Below are 19,830 nucleotides of genomic sequence, written 5' to 3'. Positions count from 1 at the left end.
AAACCACAATGCCAGTATGAACAGAGCCTGAGGCAAAATATATATGCTGTAAATTGAAAAGGCCTGATGTCACATGATTTTTAATTTTTTAATTTAATTTTTATATTAAATTTGTGTTTTTGTCTTGTGGGAGTAGTAGAGACGATAACAAGTCAATAGAAGATTCAAAAACATTTTTAAGACCAGTTAATATATTATTAATAATCTAAAGATAACCACTGACTGCAACATTATTATCTATGTAGCAATGAAATAATATGCTGTTTGCTTTTTTTTCTAAATGCAGCTGGAATCAGAGAAGAGTCAGCTTCAAGCTATAGAACAAGAGCACAAAAAGCTTTTGGCTCGCCTAGAGGAAGAACGCACCAAAAATAAACATGTTGTACTGATTCTAGTTAAAGAATGTAAACTTTTGTCTAATAAACTAGTGGAAGAAGCACAAAAGTTTGACGATGTAGTGTCAAAACTAGAAGTGGAAAAGAAAAAGGGTTCTGAACTAGAAGAAGCCCTAGCTGCTGAAAAACAAATCAGGTCCCAAATGGAAGCACAGATGGAGGCTCAAATTGAAAAACAACTTTCAGAATTTGATACTGAAAGAGAGCATCTCCGTGCCAAGCTCTCACAAGAAGAAGCACATACCAAAGAACTACAAGACGAAATAGACAGGATGAAGAAAATTATTGAGCAACTGAAATTGTCTAGAGAAGAAGATAATAAAGCAAATATAACTCTTCTTCGCAAAAGTAAACATTCTCTGTCTGCAGGTCCAGGATCACGTTCCGTTTCTTGTCAGACAAATACGGTGGTTGTAGATGGTGACTCTGAAAGTATTAAAAAGTCTCCAATGACTATACCAGCCAAGCCATCCATAGTTAATCATGTCATAGCAGGTAATGCAAAAGTAAATGTTTGCACAAATCCAGCATTTGCAAAACCTGCTACAGATAGACATACAGTCCAAAATGATTCATTAACAGGTCTTCCTACAAACCAAGAGAATGGCTGCTCTTCAGAACAGACAATCAGTTCCTCTCTCCACCCTACCATTCCATTTTGCACCACGCCAGCTTCACCAAGCTACCTGTCTCAGTCTATGCAGAGTTTACATTTACCTACTTCTACCACAACTGTAAATTCAGGCCTTAGCCCTCGTATCCAGGCTGCCAAGTTTAAATTTCAGGCAAATGCCAACGAGCATGACCAAAATGGAAACACTACTCAAAATCCTCAGACAAGAGAATTATCCCCCAACAGCCGTGAGAATATGGTTGCAAAACAAATGGCTAGAAATACTGTAACCCAAGTTCTTTCTAGGTTTACCAGTCCTCAGGGGAATACACAACTAAGACCTGGGTTCTCACATGCAATGGAAACCGGTACATATCCACCAGTTGCTGGACGAACTGGGCATCCATCACTTGCACTAAAATCTACTTCCGTTTCAAGAGTTGATAGAGGAAATCCTCCACCTATTCCTCCAAAAAAACCTGGACTTTCCCAGACACCCTCTGTACCACATCCTCCATTAAAGACACCACCAAATGTTGGGCTGAAAAGTGAGCATAAGCCCATTACATCTGGTCCCTCCACTTCAGCACATGGATTCAGGGTAAACGAGGAAACTGTAACTAAGTCTTCACCTCAGCTGCCACCAAAACCATCTATAGATATACCTGTGGCATCTGCAGGCTGTGTCATACCAGCCATAGGCACATCACAGGTGGGTGCTTGGCCTTCCCAGTCCCCTGGATGGACCGAACCTGCATGTTCAGAAAGTTCCCTTGTCATTCCCACAACCATTGCCTGTAACTCCTCCATACACCCTGTTAGTGCCTCATCCTGTAGACCATGTGATTCAGACAGCCTCCTGGTAACAGCATCAGGTAATGGGATATCAGCTTTACACCGTTTACTCTGCCAAATGTATCAGTCTGTGATTACCTGTTTCTTACCTTTCATTCTTCAGAACAGTCTTTCATAGCACATTGTATTCTCGTTTCATACATGGGGTATGAGAATCTGTTTTCTTATGATATCAGTATAACAGGCATTCTGCCACTTCCCTCTCTGTAGAGTATGTATTTCATGAGTGGGTTGGTGCAAACATTTGTTATAATAGTCAATTTCTATACAATACTTTTTTTTTGTTAAAATTGGGAGTGCTATTGGAAATTAAAAACCTTTGTGTGTTTAACATAGAAGAATTCAGTTATAATGTCGAAGACGGGTTACAGTTAGAGGACATCTATAACCTATATAAAATTTAAAGAACTAGCATAGAGATATGTATAATTCTTATCAGACTACAGAATAGTTCATGGCCCCAGTTGTCACATTCCCATAGGTTCTTACAGTTTTACAGTCCATTTCCATGGTTTCTATGGTGGTGGAACATGTTGTATGTACAGAGTTGAGATTTTCGTAAGGTTTACTTTAATACTTCATAATAATAGCTTACTTTAGACAGCAAGTCCTTGCTTTGACAGTGCCCCAAATCTAGCAGCTTATTATGTTAACGTGAATGGATTGCCTCCGTTTTTACTAATAACGTTTTTTTTTTTCTAATCTGCACTGTATTTTACTAATTGTAATTTTAAGTACATTATTACCAAGGCAGTAATATTTCCTTAACTATTATAACAGCATATAGAGAAATGGCTTTTATGGTCACTGGCACAATAGACTGGATCAGGCTCCACTCACACGGATGGTACAGTGTTTTAGGATCCTTTGTGATGTACTGAGATCATTTAAAGGGGAGGGGTGTGATCTGTCAGCATCAGCTATTGTGGGTGGCCTGATCCCATCTAATCTATATTCTGGTGTTTAGTGTAATCTTTTTTGTGATGATAAGAAGGATACTGCTGGAACGTACTGGAAATTACTGTTAAAAACAGAAAATCTCAGCTTAGTTTTAGGCTAAATGGTCAAAATGAAAATGGCAAGGTGTTCTCACTATTTTTGTCATATAGTATAATGGAGAGTTGTAAAAAATATGACCAACATTTCTCAAAAAATATGTTAATCAGAAAAAAACTTAATTTTCTGATGACATATTCCTTATAAAATGTACAAATAACACTTAAATACCAACAGAAATGAATGCATATGCATGTAAAGGGCTGCAGTTCACGGATGTGTTTTAATAAAAGTCTTGATCTAGAAGGTGCTTGTCAGTTATAAACCCCCTCCTCTGTATCTACATACAGATGCTCGCTCATATACACAGCATATAATATTACAGTCTTATCAAGAGCTTACCTGCATATACCTTGTGATGTCTATTGTGCTTTCAAGTAGCCAATATGAAGTATCCCATTGACTTATGGTGGCAGACTCGGTTTAAGTGTGGATGAGCTGCTCATGAACCTTTAAGCTACATATACTTTGTGTTTGGACTAAAGTTGCCTTTTCTTCTTATTCCTAGATTTGCCATTTTCCATCAAACAGTCTTGGCTTACTGTGCTCTGCACTTGTTCATGCAGTTTTGAAAAAAGCAGAACATTCTGCCAATTAGGAGGCCCAGCTTCACATAAAAATTCACAAGCGTTTGCCTTGATAGAAGTTAGGTCAGTAACTGTAACCACTTTCTTAATGTAATATTGCCAGAACTGAGTTTATCAGAGACTCTGTGGAGCCTCTTGTCATAATTCCTAGTATTTCTCTTCTGTTTGCTTAGGAATATGTTTTACCGCACTTCTTAAACCTGTACTTGGTAATAGCTCTCCATTTCAAGGGGTTCTAGGGATCTATGAATTTTTTTTCTTTGCAACATAGATCTGAATGCAGTCTTTGTTTGCAATTTACATATCACAATTTTGACTCGGGTCTTAGAACTTGGGGACTAAAGCTGTAAGATGGCCTTGTGTTTGCTTACACATCCATTTCAGTGTATATGGACTTGTTTCATATGTACTGGTCCGTATATGACTTATTTATCTAAACTGATTGTGATTCAAATAAAAAGTCAGCAGAATGGTTGCTGTGGCTCACAAGATGGGTTCTAAGGGTAGGATTTTGGCATGATGTTAGGTAAACACAAAACCACTTTTAGCACCAACTTCATAAGTCTGTAGAACCCACTTTAATGAGAGGTAGAATGTTTTAAAGAACCAGCAAACCTAGAATACTAGTTGGCTTATATAAAGAGCTACTAATAATACTAGTATATTGAATGGTTGCGTACTGATTGATACAAGGCCCTAGACTGTATGAATATTTAGTGGTGATCTTGAAGGGAGTCTAGCAGAAATTTTGACCCCTCAGCTCCATGTAGAGGACAGGGAAAAGAGTCAAAACGTACCTATAGTTCCGGTAATCATGCGGGCTACATATTTTTCTCGGAGCAACTATCGTAGCAATATTCTTTTCCATCTCAACTCTGAGTGACAATTTTACTGTCCAGTCTGAAGGCCACTAGAGCTGTCACTACAACTAAAAGGAAGAGTTGGGCAAGCACCTACTGCACAGAGCTTTGGACACTTACCATGAAGGATGCACCTCCTGGACGCTTTGCAGTAGTGGTGCTCCAGGATGTTTCTACGTTGCTACGTTTTATAGGAAATCTGTCAGCTCCCTACCAGTTTTACAGCTGTAGACACCTGCAGATAGGTAATAGGGAGATAAAACAAAGGATGCTTTTGTCCTTGCTGATGGCCATTTGCAGAGTTATAAAACTGTACTTTGAAGCTAAAGTGCCACAGAAATTATGCTGAGCCACAGCATGCACGCTACCTCTGCCTCCCTTGGCTAATTGCCATACAGGAGTATAGACTCAACCCTGTATGTCAGTCAGTCAAGACAGAGAGGGTGTGGGAGGGAAGAGTTGTGCATCCTGTGGCTCAGCATCAATTCTGTGGCACTTTAGCTTCAAAGGAAAAATGTGATTTTATAACTCTGCAAACGGCCATCAGCAAAGACAAAGCTATTATTTGTTTTATTTCCCTGTCACCTATCTGCCTGTGTCTGCAGCTCTGTACCTGGTAGGTCAGGGGTCTTCAAACTGCGGCCCTCCAGCTGTTGCAAAACTACATTTCCCATCATGCCTGGACAGCGATATTATAGGAGTTGTAGTTTCACAACAGCTGGAGGGCCGCAGTTTGGAGACCCATGTGGTAGGGAGCTGACAGATTCCCTTTAAACTCTTCTCCATGTCCTTTATATAAAACTGTTAAAGAACTGTTTTGAATGCTTAGAACTACTGACAGATTCCCGACAAATAGCAATACCAGTTTATGGACACCCACGTGCTATATTATTTAGTTCACTAATGCAGGTTATGATCAGATCTTGGAACCAAAATGTTGGAAAACCACCTCTGAGGATCTTGAAATATGGCAGGATGGAAAAAGCATTATGAATGTAACTGCTGTTAGATTTGTAGTCGTCTTTTGGCCACAGAAACAGGTCAAAATAGAGCCTGCAGCGGTGTGATGTTTGATATGAGTATAAACGTGTATGTACTGTCTAAGGTGTGGTGAGGTGTGACATTTATCCTGGTTCTCAGCCATGACAGTATAATCAGGTTGTTTGTTGCCAGCTGTAAACCCCAGCAGAGGCCAATAGTTCATTCCTCACTGTTTGGTGAAGTCACCCTCTTACACATAGTAGCCCTTAGTAGCTCTTTTATAAGGATGTATTTTAGGTGTATTGGTCCTTTTAGATTTTCGATACAGCAAGTAAATAGCAGACAATTCTTCTTTACAATTTTTTTTTTTTCTTTTTGGCAAATTGCAACAGCTACAAAAGACGTGCAGCCGTTTTAACTATAGTTTGCTTTCAAATTACTCATTTTATTATTTCCAGCATGATGCATTTGAGTTATTGGTTAATTTTAAGCTCATAGATTTTCATACCCCATGATATTTATTTTGTATTAAACTGCAGTTATTTTCCTTCAAATTGTGAAATCACTGTCTTCACCTCCTTAAGATGCAATAATTTCTCCAGTGAATGGGATTTGGCTTGGATGTAGGGCAAAAAGATTGAAATATTGATTTTGGCTCTCAAATTAACCATCTCCACATTCTGAAGCTGATGCCAGAAGCTGTTCTTCTGTCCCTACTCCCTTTTCCATTACTGCATGTTTTTCCGGCTTAAGCAAGTGCTTCACTCGGCTTCTTTTGTACGACACATTTTTCTTTTGCTTCTTAAATGATTTGTGCCTATTTTTTGAAAAGTGTATGTTGAATGGTAAGAAAAATGTTGCCAATATGGCAAAACTTATGTAATGTATATTGCATTCATATTTTGCCGTTTCCCCCAACAGACCATATGCAAAATGTTCTGTGCTGCCAACAATAATGTTTGTTATGCTATAATTCTCGACTCTTATTGTTATGATAAACTACAATTTTGTTGTTTGTTTTCTCAGTCTTTTGGCAGTGGCAGAGTTAACAAAATGTTTAGAGGTTTCCTTAGCAAACTTACTGGATTTCACCAAATTCCCTATAAAAATTTTAAAATGGCTTAATGGGCTATATTTACTAAATTGACCACAAATTGTATTGTGTCTTGTTATGGGAAGTTCTATTTTGGCTGCAACATTGTAGTAAACTTAGGCTATGTTCACACTGTGGCCGTTATTTTGCAAACAATGGCCTTTATTTTTAGTTTCTTTTTTTTTCACTGTCTTTTCACCATCTTTACTACTAAATTCAGTAGATCTTCAAAACATAACCACACCAAAAAAAGGCCAGCAGTCAACCTGAACTAGAATAATATACCAACGGACGTCATTGTAATGACGGCCAACAGAGTATGTTAAACAATGTCCATTATTTGATACTCAAAACAACGGGCAGGAAAAATGTTGTGTGAACATAGTCTTGTAGTTGGTGGAGGTTCTGCTGTTTCCAACTAACAGAGAAACAGACAGAGAAAGTTAATATAGTATTAAAAAAGTACAAAGTAATGGGTGTTTTACACAAAGTGTTTTTCACCTAAAACCAGAAATGAGTCCAACAAGAAGTATAAGGCCTCTTTAACACAAGCTTATTTTGCATTTCTATTATATCTGTTTTTTGGTGCTTGTAATAAGAAGCTACTCTGAATCTATGAGGCCATTCAAATGGCTGTATAAAACATGCCCATATTTTATCCCCTTTCTTAATGGAATACGCCCATTGAAGTCTACAATAAAATACATTGGTATTTGACCTATATTGCACTAATATTTCATTAGTATTTTAATTTATTTTATCTTTAAGGTTTCAACGTTTAATTTATTGTCCAGTGTAGAAGACAGTCCGTCAGTATTTACTGTACAGATATATTACTGATAAAATACTTCACCTGCAATATGTCACTGCTCATATGAAGCAGGCCTAAATTATATTTTAGTTATATTTGTTTTAAATTAATTTCTGGTTTAGGCCTAAAAACCTGAGGAAAGAATTACCTCAAAAACTGCAGTGTTTTTCCAAGAAACAATGTGACTGAAACCTAGTCATGTCAGTGGGAATTCCTATTCAGATTTTTGGGCTATGTTCAGGCAACATATTTTGGGTCGAAAATACGTCTGTAAATAAAAGGCATGATCATTATTTACAGCTGTAATTATCAAAGTATGCCCGTATTTCCACCTCAAAGTCGTGTGAACATAGCCTAGTTCGTATTTGGTGTCACAGGCTGTATCAGTGTGGCTGATTCAAATTGGTATAGGTCCATATGCATTTCAGTTCCTGTACTGCAGGCAAAAGTTTACCATATTGGCCAGTGCATAATCCATATTAGGAATATGTGTGATATCAGTGCAGAAGAAGTCTACGTAGCCCATTCATAAAGTTGTAAAAAAAAAGGGAACCTCATAATTATGAGATACTATGTGAATATAGCCCAGTAAGCAATGATCATACCTATTATTTCACAGAATAGCTTGATATTTCCTAAATCCATGCTAATGCAGTATATAAATCCAGAATAATCTAAAGCATGTGTACATCTGTACATCTAATCATAGCACCCCTGTGTGTAAACCAATAAAGTATATAACTTCTAACAAGACTTAATACTTGGGAAGAATGACTCACAAATGTTATCTCTTTACTTGAATTCTTTCCAAATCCTGTTGTTTTTATTAACTTGTGTTGTTTCCTGATACTTATATCTCCATTCTCCTTATCATCTATTACTTTGACTGACAGGCTGGTCACCTTCCTTAACTTCTTTGTTAACAAGCGGTGGTCCTGTTCCCCTGGCAGACAGGTCCACCCTTCTTCACCAAGCTGCTGTCCAGGGAAATGTCACTTTATTGTCAATGCTGCTTAATGAAGAAGGACTGGATATAAATAACTTATCAAAAGATGGCCATACTGCCTTGTATTCTGCTGCCGCCAATGGATATACAGGTAAGAGTTCTGCTAGTATGTCATGTTACCTGGGGTTAATAACCTATTAAGATATATACATTTTAGTTAAAGTTTTTTTTAAAACTATATGAATAATGACCAATCCAGTTTAGAGTTGTTTTCCCTTTGGGTTACGAATGTTCATCAGCTCCTGATTTTTGGCTGTCATCTTGTTTAATTTTTTAAATTGCAAATTGCGCCTACCTGGCGCTTGTTGTTAAAAAAAAAAAAAAAAAAAGAATGATGACTAATCCACAAAATGGTGCTTAGCCCCCCCCCCACCCCAATTAGTTGTTCAACACCTTGCACTTCACAGTGAAATGGGGGGCCAGAAACCCCACACCATTCATTGTGTATTGGTGGCACTGGGTAATTGCAGCATCCTTTCACTTTAATGGGGGCCGAGCAGTCACCCAGTGCCACCACTGTACAATGTAGGGGTTTGGCCACTTTATAATAAAATAGTTCAGTGTACAGTATTAGTAAGTGTACTCACTGTATATACTGACAGCGGCTCCCTGTGTACCTCATAGAGCTAATATCAGACTCCTCTCCTCCAGGCTGTGTCATTCTGCTCTCTACGCTGAATCAGCAGTCCTGTATTTAAGATGGCTGAGCATGGAGGAGCTTTTGACCATGTCCCTCCTTCTGTGTCCTCCATAGGCATATACAAGCTCAGTGGATGACACAGGGGCATGGTCACTGATTTGTACCCATTTGTCACTTCAGGTCGGGCCATGTAAGAGGGCCCTTAGGCTGTGTTGACAGCCATGTCATTGTTTCTGCTTAGGCCATGACACAGTGGATCTGTCACACATCTGATGCCACCAGTGTCTGACTGATCTCATTGATTATTAATGGGTTCTCTTGTAGTTTCCATTATTTTGAGGGGGCAAATGGTATTGCATGCTCAGCTATTCTTCTTCCAAATGTGATGGAATCTGTGATGGAGGTTCAGCAGATGTGAACATGTCCTTCTTTGCATTCATTCTGTAACCATTGCTAAATCCTCCAACTTCACTGAGAAATCCTAATTATTCTCATATATATATATATATATATATATATATATATATATATATATATCCTTCTTGCAGAGGTTAACTGGTATGCATACTGTGTACATGTCATTTCTTGCCAGTATTGTACAATAATATATTTTGTCCTACCCCCACGACACATTTCTTCTACTTTTGTCTCTTTATTCTGCATTCTCATGCTCTATTTTTGTTCACTTTGCAGACTGTGTAAAGTTGCTGCTGACGTCAGGAGCACGAGTAGATGCTACTGTTTCAAATGGCTTTACTGCCTTATGCACAGCAGCTGCTCAGGGACATTCAAAGTAAGGAGCACTGTGCAACTGTAACTATCATTTCCTATGTAAGACTTGGTAAAATCTTCATTGGAGCTAAGGAATTCATATAGCTTACAAGAACCCCAGGGAACCTTAAGCAGCTATGTTCACAAAACGTCAAAAAAAGAGAAAAGGCATCCGCTTTTTCTCTTTAAAAAGCTGTCCATTATTGCCGCAATTTAACTGACTGCAATGCAATCCATTAAAGTCAATGAAATGACAGACATCCAATGCACACAATGTAAAAAAAGACGGACATTATTTGCACGGACATGAAAATAATGATCATGTCAATTAGTTTTGGACGTCTTTTGCAAACAGCGGACATTATTTTTTGTTGTTCACTGACAGTTTTTCTTTTTTCACCGCCCTTTCTCCGTTTTTACAATTAAATTCAGTGGACTTTTCATTTGGAATACACATCCCAAGGTCAATTAGTCCGCTAAGGGTACAAACACACACAGCAGATACGCAGCAGATACGCAGCGGATCTGCAGCAGATACGCAGCAGATTTGATACTGTGTTCAGTTATTTAGATCTAATCTGCTGCGTATCTGCTGCGTATCGCAGCAGTAAATACGCAGCGTATATGCCGTGTGTGTTTGTACCCTTAAACTAGAATAATGTACCAACAGCTGTTATTTCACTGACAGGCGGCAAATCCTCAAAATAACAGAAGTCATTTTAAAAATTATAAACGGACAAGAAAAAACATTGTGGAAACATAGCCTAAGGTTGTCGCTATTAAAATATATCAGCCAATATATAGACCATAGTTTAGTGCTCACACAAATCTTACATTATCACTGGAGTCAGTCTATAAATTTGTCAGTTGTAGATTATGCACCATTCCTCCAACTTCTTACTTTGTTGACACCGTAGGCTGCTTAGTACCAGGCATCTTATGTTTGAAATTCATATGTATTGTGAGCAGTACATAGGGCAGTGCCGATATGTATAAATAAATGGTTAACTTCCTCATGTCACAGCCAGCGTTCTTTTTTACACTTTAGTTTTTTTCCTCACCTACAGTCTTATTTTTGCGACACCAATTGCATTTTGTAATGACATCCTTCCTTTTTTCCATAAAATATGCTTCAAACACAAAAACAATTATTTAGGAGGTGAAATTGAAAAGAAAAATTATTTTTCAAATTTCACGTGGGTTTCATGTTTACACTGTTCGCCATGTGGTAAAACTGTCATGTTATCTATGTTTCTCAAATCAGTACAATTACAATGATAAGAAATTTATGTAACTTTTACTCTATTTTACTAGTTAGAAAAAAATTTAAAAATGCTTTTAGGCTATGTTACCACATTGTAAAAATAAGGGCAAGTAACTGCCATTGTTAACAAACAAGTACTGCAGTGATCCATTAAATCTTCACTTGATTGTTAGGGCCTGCTGAAGGCGGCCTCTAACAGTTGCCAAATACAGGCCGCCTTGGAGGTATATCAAAGGACCCAGGCTTCCTGTAGAATGGATTGGCTCCCAACGATCTCTGAGGGGAGCTGATCCAGCCACCAGACCACAATTGAAAAGTAATTCAGGCCATTTAAATGCATGTCAACAACATGTTTTTGTACAAATTATAAAACCTTGTAAACGTATATGTAAGATTTGTAACAAGTGTCATAAAAATAATTTCTGGTTTGCTGTTTTCCATAGATGTGCAGAGAAATTGCTTGCATACAATGCTGATATCAACTATGTTAGTGGAGGACAAACCCCATTATATCTGGCTTGTAAAAATGGAAACTGTGAAACTGTTAAACTTTTACTGGACTCTGGTGCCAATCGACATATTATGACAAATGTGGGTATAAACAACTCCATACATACAGTAATGAAATCTATTTTTCTTTAACTGCAGTACACAAAGCCTAATGTTACATCCATACATCTGTTACCAGTGATGTACTTAGGTAGCTGTTCATCTATGTGTCAGTCATTGTATAAAATTAGGCAATTGCCAATACATATGAACTGGGGTTGTCTTTAATAAATAAAAATGTCTTTATGTTTAGATGATTTCTTTTTGTCAGTTTCCTGTCCTAACCCCTGTTTATTTCCCCTATTGGCAACTCTTGCTCTAAAGAATATAGTGTTATTATGTGTTGTTACATTTCACTTGCAGTTAAATATGTGGCCAGCTGTAGGTTTTATTGACTTCTTTTAGGCTGTGTTCACACATGGTATTTTTCTTTCACTTTTAGTGCAATGTTCCCACAATTTTGCTGTGATTTGCTCATAAAAAGCAACAAAAATGCCATGTGTGATCACAGCCTGTGAAAAGTAGCTTTCCAACTCATTCACCAATTAAAGCTATGTTCCCACAAAGTAATTTCCACAATATGGCCATATTTTTGCTTCAAAATTAAACGCACTGAAAGACGTTGAGTGAATGTAGCATAAATGTCCTCCCTGACCAAAAGCTGCTTTTGGCAACATCAGCTGATCACTGGGGATTTTAGCAAATTATTGACTATTTTAAGGGATGTTGGTGTCCAGGCCATTTACCCCTAGCAATGCCCCTGGCAATATCAGCTCATTAATGGGTATTCTAGCAGCCTCTGCAAGTTGTTGGCTTTTTATAGAGATGAAGTTGTCCAATTTGTTTACCACTTCCATTATCCTACCAGCCACTAGCTTCCTCTGGCTACTGGCCCAGCAAATGGCTGAGGATTTCTGCAAATATGGGCTTTATTTCGAGAATGAATTGTCCAGTTGGTTCACCCCTTTTAAAGACAATATAACTTGACATCCAAATGGCATCATGTGTAAAAGGCAGACAAACAGTAAACCAGTCAATCAGATCTTGTCTTTCTATTTTCCAGAACATATTAAGTTATATTCCTACAGTACAGGGCGTGGAATACACACAGTCAAAATCATTCCCCCATGAGTTCACCAGTGCCATATTGCATGTACCACCAATGTCTGAACGCTGCTTACTAAATAGCTTAAATATTCTTTATAATAAATAATTACACTAGGACACCTTTTAGCAGGGTCCTCTTACTTTTTAAACATAGTTCATATTATTCCCATTATTTGTATTATTGCAGACTTTATTTGTTATTTCTCATTAATCTGTTCCATAGTTCCAATAATATGTGATCCTCCTTCAAATGGCCTTCTTAAGACACAAATATATGCATTCATTTCATAATGCCTTTGGGAGCTGTAATTGGAACTATTAGCAGCTGTTTTTCTTTATGTAATAAAATGGTATGCTATTTGAATTGTATTTTCTCCACAAATTTCTGTCTGCTTGCAGTCATTTGTAAATAAGAATTTGCCCAGGTCATGTGATAGACACAAATATTCATGATGTGCTACATCTGTGACACAGTCAGTGTCAGTCAGGGATTTCTCAGTCAGTGATTGGCTGAGCGGGCTGTTACTCCTGAAATGAATTTGTCCCGGAAATGGAGGCTCTGCAGTCAGTGGGGGATATCAGTGACACTGGAGGGGGTTTGTGTGGGAGGAGCAGCTTTGCATTGGGGAATTAATATTGATGTATGGTATTGGAGAGAAATGCTTTGGTTGTTTTGTTTCAGCCTCATATTTTTATTTGTGCTCTTTGTTTTACCACTGACAAGCCAACTTATTGCACTAATCTGTAAGGTGCTGATGAGGTTCCCTAACAGCCTTCCGAATGCCATGATCCATTCAATCCCTACTATATCATCAAATTGATTACCTTCTTTACTTATTACATGGAATTTAAAGGGTTTGTGGTCATCGCATAAACACATGGCTATGGTACGTCATCTCCAAAAGCTGTGCACTGTGCAGCTGTGCATCTCCAAAAGCTGTGACATCGCCCCGAATATAGGAAACCTATTTGGTGAGAGTGACTTATTTAGTTTACACAAACACATAACTTTTTATCACCTGTAGGCCATTTATCTATAGCCAGTTCAGGAGAACCTACACAGTCGATAGAATTGCACATAGAATACATACTGGTTTGCTGGTGGGATTTTAAGGAATGTGTAGTAGTAGGCACAAAGGTTGATCTGAAAATCTAGGGCCTTATATATTGGTTTATGGATAAAATTCTGTCGCTCTCAGGTAGGGCTGGGCGGTATACCGTGAAAATACCGATACCGTCTCTGGCGTCGGTAAACCGACCTCAACTGCGCCAGGACGGTATTTGCGGTATTTCAGTGCTGCACAGTGTGCTGTATGTGTCATAGCACTTACCGTCCCGCCATGCCTGACAGAGCGCCCCCCAACGGCCCCTGCCCGCCCGTCCCTCAGTGTGCCCTGCAATCCTGCACCAGCCTATAACCTCCCCACCCCCAGCCGGACAGGCGCTGACCCGCTCCACATACCCGAGAGTGAGCGGCTGGGGGTACATAAGCTGTATCTCCTCCTCCCCTGTCACCCCGCTCAGCATTGGTACGCTTGTGGCCCCGTCGGACGTTTGCACAGGCAGATCCCGGTCTCTGGAGGAGGAGACCGCAGGATCATGTGATGGCGTCCCTGCGGGTGCTGGAGCTGAATAGCGGGATCTAGGGCCGCAGTGCAGATCCCCGATCCCGCTATTCAGCTCGAGCACCCGCAGGGACGCCATCACATGATCATGCGGTCTCCTCCTCCAGAGACCGGGATCTGCCTGTGCAAACGTCCGACGGGGCCACAAGCGTACCAATGCTGAGCGGGGTGACAGGGGAGGAGGAGATACAGCTTATGTACCCCCGGCCGCTCACTCCCGGGTATGTGGAGCGGGTCAGCGCCTGTCCGGCTGGGAGGAGATAGAGCTTATGCCCCCCCCCCCCCTTCTGCCCAAACCTCCCCCCCCTCAGCTGCTTCCCCCCCCTTCTGCCCAGATCCCCCCCCCTTTCTGCCCAAACCTCCCCCCCCTCAGCTGCTTCCCCCCCTTCTGCCCAGATCCCCCCCAGCTGCTCCCCCCCTTCTGCCCAGATCCCCCCCAGCTGCTTCCCCCCCTTCTGCCCAGATCCCCCCAGCTGCTCCCCCCCCCTTCTGCCCAGATCCCCCCAGCTGCTTCCCCCCCTTCTGCCCAAATCCCCCCAGCTGCTCCCCCCCCCTTCAGATCCCCCCCAGCTGCTCCCCCCCCCTTCTGCCCAGATCCCCCCCAGCTGCTCCCCCCCCTTCAGATCCCCCCCAGCTGCTCCCCCCCCTTCTGCCCAGATCCCCCCCAGCTGCTCCCCCCCCTTCAGATCCCCCCCAGCTGCTCCCCCCCCCTTCAGATCCCCCCCAGCTGCTTTCCCCCTTCTGCCCAGATCCCCCTATTTCTTTTAATTCTATAATACATATGAATGCTCAGCTTAGCTGAGTGTGCATGAGTTATTAATGGAAAATCTGCATAGCTGTATACCTGTATATACATATCTTGTAGTGTGTGTGCATAAATACATAAATAATACTGCCACTACAGGACTTGCATATTTGAGTATACAGCTACGTAAACACTACAGGATGTGTATATACAGGTATACAGCTATGTACACACTACAGAACATGTATATAAAAGGTATACAACTATGTACACACTACAGAACATGTATATAAAAGGTATACAGCTATGTACACACTACCGGATGTATATATACTGGTATAGGGCTATGTACACAGTACAGGACATGTATACAGCTATGTTGCTGTATACCTGTATATAAACGTTCTGTAGTGTGTACATAGCTGTATATACAGATACTGTACTATGTACATAGCTGTATACCTGTGTATACATATCCTGTAATGGCGGTATACCTGTATATACACGTCCAGGTCTCTGCTGAGACCCCTAATAATGACAAATAATAATAAGGACAATAGCCTATATGGCCCAGCCTTGTGTTGCTGCTCAGTGAGTTATTTTTTTTAATAAGAGTATAAAAAAAAAAAAGTATCACCAGGTTTGCACGGTCAAGTGGGTGTGGCTTGCAAAAGGGGCGTGTCATAATTATCGCTCAGTTATCGTTACCTCGGCTATATGTACGATTAACCGCGATAATAATTTAGGCCAATATCGCCCAGCCCTACTCTCAGGCCAGTGTGGCTTTATACTGGTATCTTACTTGATTTCTATTCAGCACATGTTCATTAAAAATGTTAAAAATTCAAGAAAAAATGTTGTGAATACCTTGTTTCTTCATTTGAAAGTTGATCTGAGATTTATTTTCTTTGCAATTTGTTTTGCTGAGCAATGTAAATCATATTATCGACATTAAGCTCTGGTAATGTCTGTATTGATTATAAGGCATTCTTAATAATATAGATGCAATGCTTTCTGCTTTTGTAGACTGGCTGGACACCAATTCATGCTGCAGCAGATTCTGGAAATACAGACTGTCTCAAGCTCCTCATGTATTATGGAGGTCACTGTGATTCCCATAATGAATTTGACGTGAGACTATATGATTTAAAGAACAAGGACAAAATAAATGGTGAACCTGTCATTTCTGCAACACTAATCAATAGTGCAGACAGTGAGGGATGGACAGCTGCACATATAGCAGCATCAAAAGGCTTTAAGGTATGGTTTAAAAGCTTTCCTTATGGCATGTGATCATTAACCCAATAATCATGTATTATTCCACCTAAATATACTTTTTATACATACAAGATGATTCGAAAGTTTTTTAAATACAGACTGGAGCTCTGGGGAGTAACATTTCTCCTTGGTGAGAGTTCCAAACTGCTGCTAGGCCATGCAATGCTTTACCAAGGAAAAAAGAGAACGGAGCTTGTTCTGTGAAGCCAGCTACTGTATATAGCTTCATACTTGAAGGTAAATGCTCAGACCCGGTAGGATCCTGAAAGGCCCATAAGACTCCACATGCTCTCCTCAAGGAGAAACATTACCTCTTCATCGACTGGACCTTATCAGGAATTCATTTACAGTTTTAGGCCGGGTAAATTTATATGTTTAGGACTACCAAGCACTTAAAATGCTGTGACTGGGCATTAAGTACATTTATGGGTTAACCCTAAAAAAGTTGCTTTTATGTAGCTCATTAAAAGAATAATGACTTCCTTAGTACTGTTTTTAGCTTATCCTTTGTTCTCACTGTATGATTCTCTGTAGATTTATCTCAGCAGGAGATGTTAAAATCACAGTACTGAGGGATAATAGTGAATAGCACCACCAGTGCATTGTTTCAAAGCTTTTCAAGGATCTCTTTTCTTAAATGCAAGCAAGCAGATTTCTCACAGAATTTTTCTTTTTTCAAATGTTTGTCTTTCATCCAGATTTGCATCAAAAAGGCTGCACACAGCACTACTGCTATCTCACCTAAGATATTTATTGGAGGAAATTGCTTGAGTGGAAGAGTCAATTTACACAGAGAGATTATCTGAGAGATTATTTGGCAGATTGTTAAAGCCAAAGCTAGGAAAAGACTGTGAACAGAGAACAGGTCATAAAAGATTTCTCCTCTTTTCAAATCCATTGCTGGCTTTGGCTTAAAAAATCTGTCAGATAAATCTCTCTGTGTAAAAGGACCCTTACACAGGCCGATTATTGTCAAGGAGCATTGCTAGAAAGGCGGCCGACAATCGGCCTGTGTAAAAGTGATCCTCGGCTGATTGTGTCTTTAGAGCTGGCTTCAAAATTTATCGTTATCATACGCACATCTTCCTGTGTAAATAGGGTTATATCTGGGTAAAGGAAATTATGCAGTAGAAGCTTCCTTTCCAATATTCTTATGCAGAGAATTATTGTTTTCCAGTTAACCAAATAAAATAACTTGACTATCCAAAGATAGTCAAGCATTGTACTGGGTTATACTCAGCAATCCTGTTGCAAATGAATTGAGCGCTGTTCATATAAGTGAACTGCTTTTTCATTTTCTTTTGGGACTAGGGACCACTATTCATGTGCTCAGTGTGGGTCCCATAGGTCGCCCCCTCTACAATCAAATATTTATGACTAGAGATGAGCAAACTTATTATTGTATTACAGGAAATTAGTCACAGAAGTTTAATTATGCATGAAAGTATAATAAAGTAATATTACCAGAGAAAATTCCCAACAAATAAGGAAAAAAAATCTCAGTAGTTTTGTGTGATTTTTGAGGCTGGCAGTTAGTTGGAGAGAAGGATCCCCCTCTGCTTATCTACAGTAAGCTGTCAGCTGCAATTCACATTCTAAACTGCTGACACTGTTAGATAACTGTTAAGATAGGCTAAAAAGACACACAGTACCTTTTTTATATAGCCATCTGTGCTTCCAGAATGTAGAAAAATGCTTTTATTATGGTCTTAACCCCTTCCCGTCAGCAATCTGTATATATACGTTCCTACTGCATATACCCTGTACGGTAGAAATGTAAATATATGTTCCTGTAACTGACAGGGCTTCCTGATGTGAGCGGGATCGCTGCAGAGAGAGCGATCCCGCTCACATCAGTGTCCAGGGTCGGAGGTGATGAGAGTCAGCTGCGATCCTGCAGCTGACTCTCATTAACCCCTTAAACGCTGTGATCTACAGTGATCGCGGCGTTTAAGGTTCTCAGTGACAGATCAAGCATTTGTCACTGGGTAATCGGGACCCCTGCAGCCATGCTTGTGCCGACAGGTGGGGGTAAGCTCCTTACCTTCGTCCTGTCAGATCGGCGATCTATGTGTAGAGTCTGCTCTCAGGCAGGCTCTATACATAGATCGCCGATAACACTGATCTATGCTATGGCATAGCATAGATCAGTACTTGCAATCTATGCAAGTAAATAAAAATGTCTAGAAAAAAAAAAAGTGTAATAAAAAAAGTTTTTAAAAGTATTAAAAAAAACCCTTATAACCCCCCCCCCCAATAAAAGTTTAAAAGACCCCCTTGCTTATTATAAAAATAAAAATGTAAAAAAATAAATAAATGAACATATTGCATATGGTAGCGTGCGGAATTGTCCGATCTATTAAAATATAACATTAATGTTCCTGCACGGTGAACGGCGTACCTGGAAAAAAAACGCACCAGGATTTCTGATTTTATTAAACTATATATCACAAAAAAATTAATAAAAAGCAATCAAAATTTTTCTGTTACACCAATGCGATATTAATAAAAACTAGAGATCATGGCGCAAAAAAAATTACACCCCAACCAGCCCTGTAGGTGGAAAAATAATGGTGCTATGGCTCTTAGAAGGCGGGGAGGAACATTGCATTAATCTGACCTGGACATCCGGGCATCAAAGGGCTCTGTCTTAAAGGGGTTAAAGAACAATTTTGACGAATGGTATTTAGTTGTACTGTAATTCCTTTTATACTTGTAACCTCAGTTGCTCTTAAACCTGCAAGGAGTAATACAGAATTGCAAGTACAAAAGTCTGTAGTACAACATCTCTATGCCCTAAAATCTAAATCAACAACTCTAGTCTTTGTCAACTTGTTTTTGCTTTATAAAAGTCATCTGCATCTGAAACTAAGCATCAATTATAATGTGTCTGGTTACACACTAACATATTTGTAATGTTTGGTTCAAAAAGTAGATTTTTATTGTTCCTTTAAATAAGAATCCTGTGGTGTGAATAATAGCTTGTTGGAACCTTAGGATTTTTTATTTATGATCTGCCTCAGCCCTGTTCATGTATGAATAATAGATTTCTTCTGCTGGAGCGAGTTTCTGTTTTCTGGCCAGAGGCAATAAATGAATGCAGGCAGTCATTGGCTCCTTCTGTGGTGTATTCTTCAGAGATTTTCTTTATTTCTCATCTGCTTTACTACACAACATTTTGTTCTAGAAGTTAAGTGTATCATTATTAATGATATGTCTGTAAAGGCTTTTTAATTTTTAAGTCTTATAGTAGATTTACTATATCTGTTGTATTTAACATTTGGCATTTGTCTGTAAAGCCACATTTAGCTGGTGGGCACTATAGATATAGCTTCTAGAGTGCCAGTCTCTGACAGTACTGTTATGTTCTACTGACAAGTAATATCATTGTGTTGGGGTCTATCCATTTAGTAATCCATTTAGTCTTGGGTTCGGTTCTGACAAGACAATCTCTGCATGGAGTCTGTATGTTATTCCAGTGTCTGTACAGGATCCTACCTTGTACACTACATTCTACCCAAAGTTGATAAACATACTCATTGGTTAACAGGCTTTCCCTGAAATCAGTCCTAGTGTATGAGAGTTTGAGATAGG

General features: G+C 39.4%; 1 protein-coding gene across 4 annotated transcripts in view; it reads left to right on the top strand.

Annotated features, from left to right (window-relative positions):
- The window catches only part of CTTNBP2 (cortactin binding protein 2), a 108,794-nt gene that overhangs the window by 54,631 nt on the left and 34,333 nt on the right, over positions 1-19,830 (top strand). For all 4 annotated transcript variants that reach the window (XM_069976410.1, XM_069976418.1, XM_069976429.1 and 1 more), the window contains 5 exons: positions 287-1,883; positions 8,145-8,348; positions 9,591-9,690; positions 11,376-11,523; positions 15,985-16,218. In XM_069976410.1, coding sequence (XP_069832511.1) covers positions 287-1,883; positions 8,145-8,348; positions 9,591-9,690; positions 11,376-11,523; positions 15,985-16,218 — 2,283 coding nt within the window. The remainder of the gene's footprint in view (positions 1-286; positions 1,884-8,144; positions 8,349-9,590; positions 9,691-11,375; positions 11,524-15,984; positions 16,219-19,830) is intronic.

This window comes from Dendropsophus ebraccatus, chromosome 1 (assembly GCF_027789765.1).
Source record: "Dendropsophus ebraccatus isolate aDenEbr1 chromosome 1, aDenEbr1.pat, whole genome shotgun sequence".
Lineage (NCBI taxonomy): Eukaryota > Metazoa > Chordata > Amphibia > Anura > Hylidae > Dendropsophus > Dendropsophus ebraccatus.
This window is presented reverse-complemented; position numbering and strand designations above follow the sequence as displayed.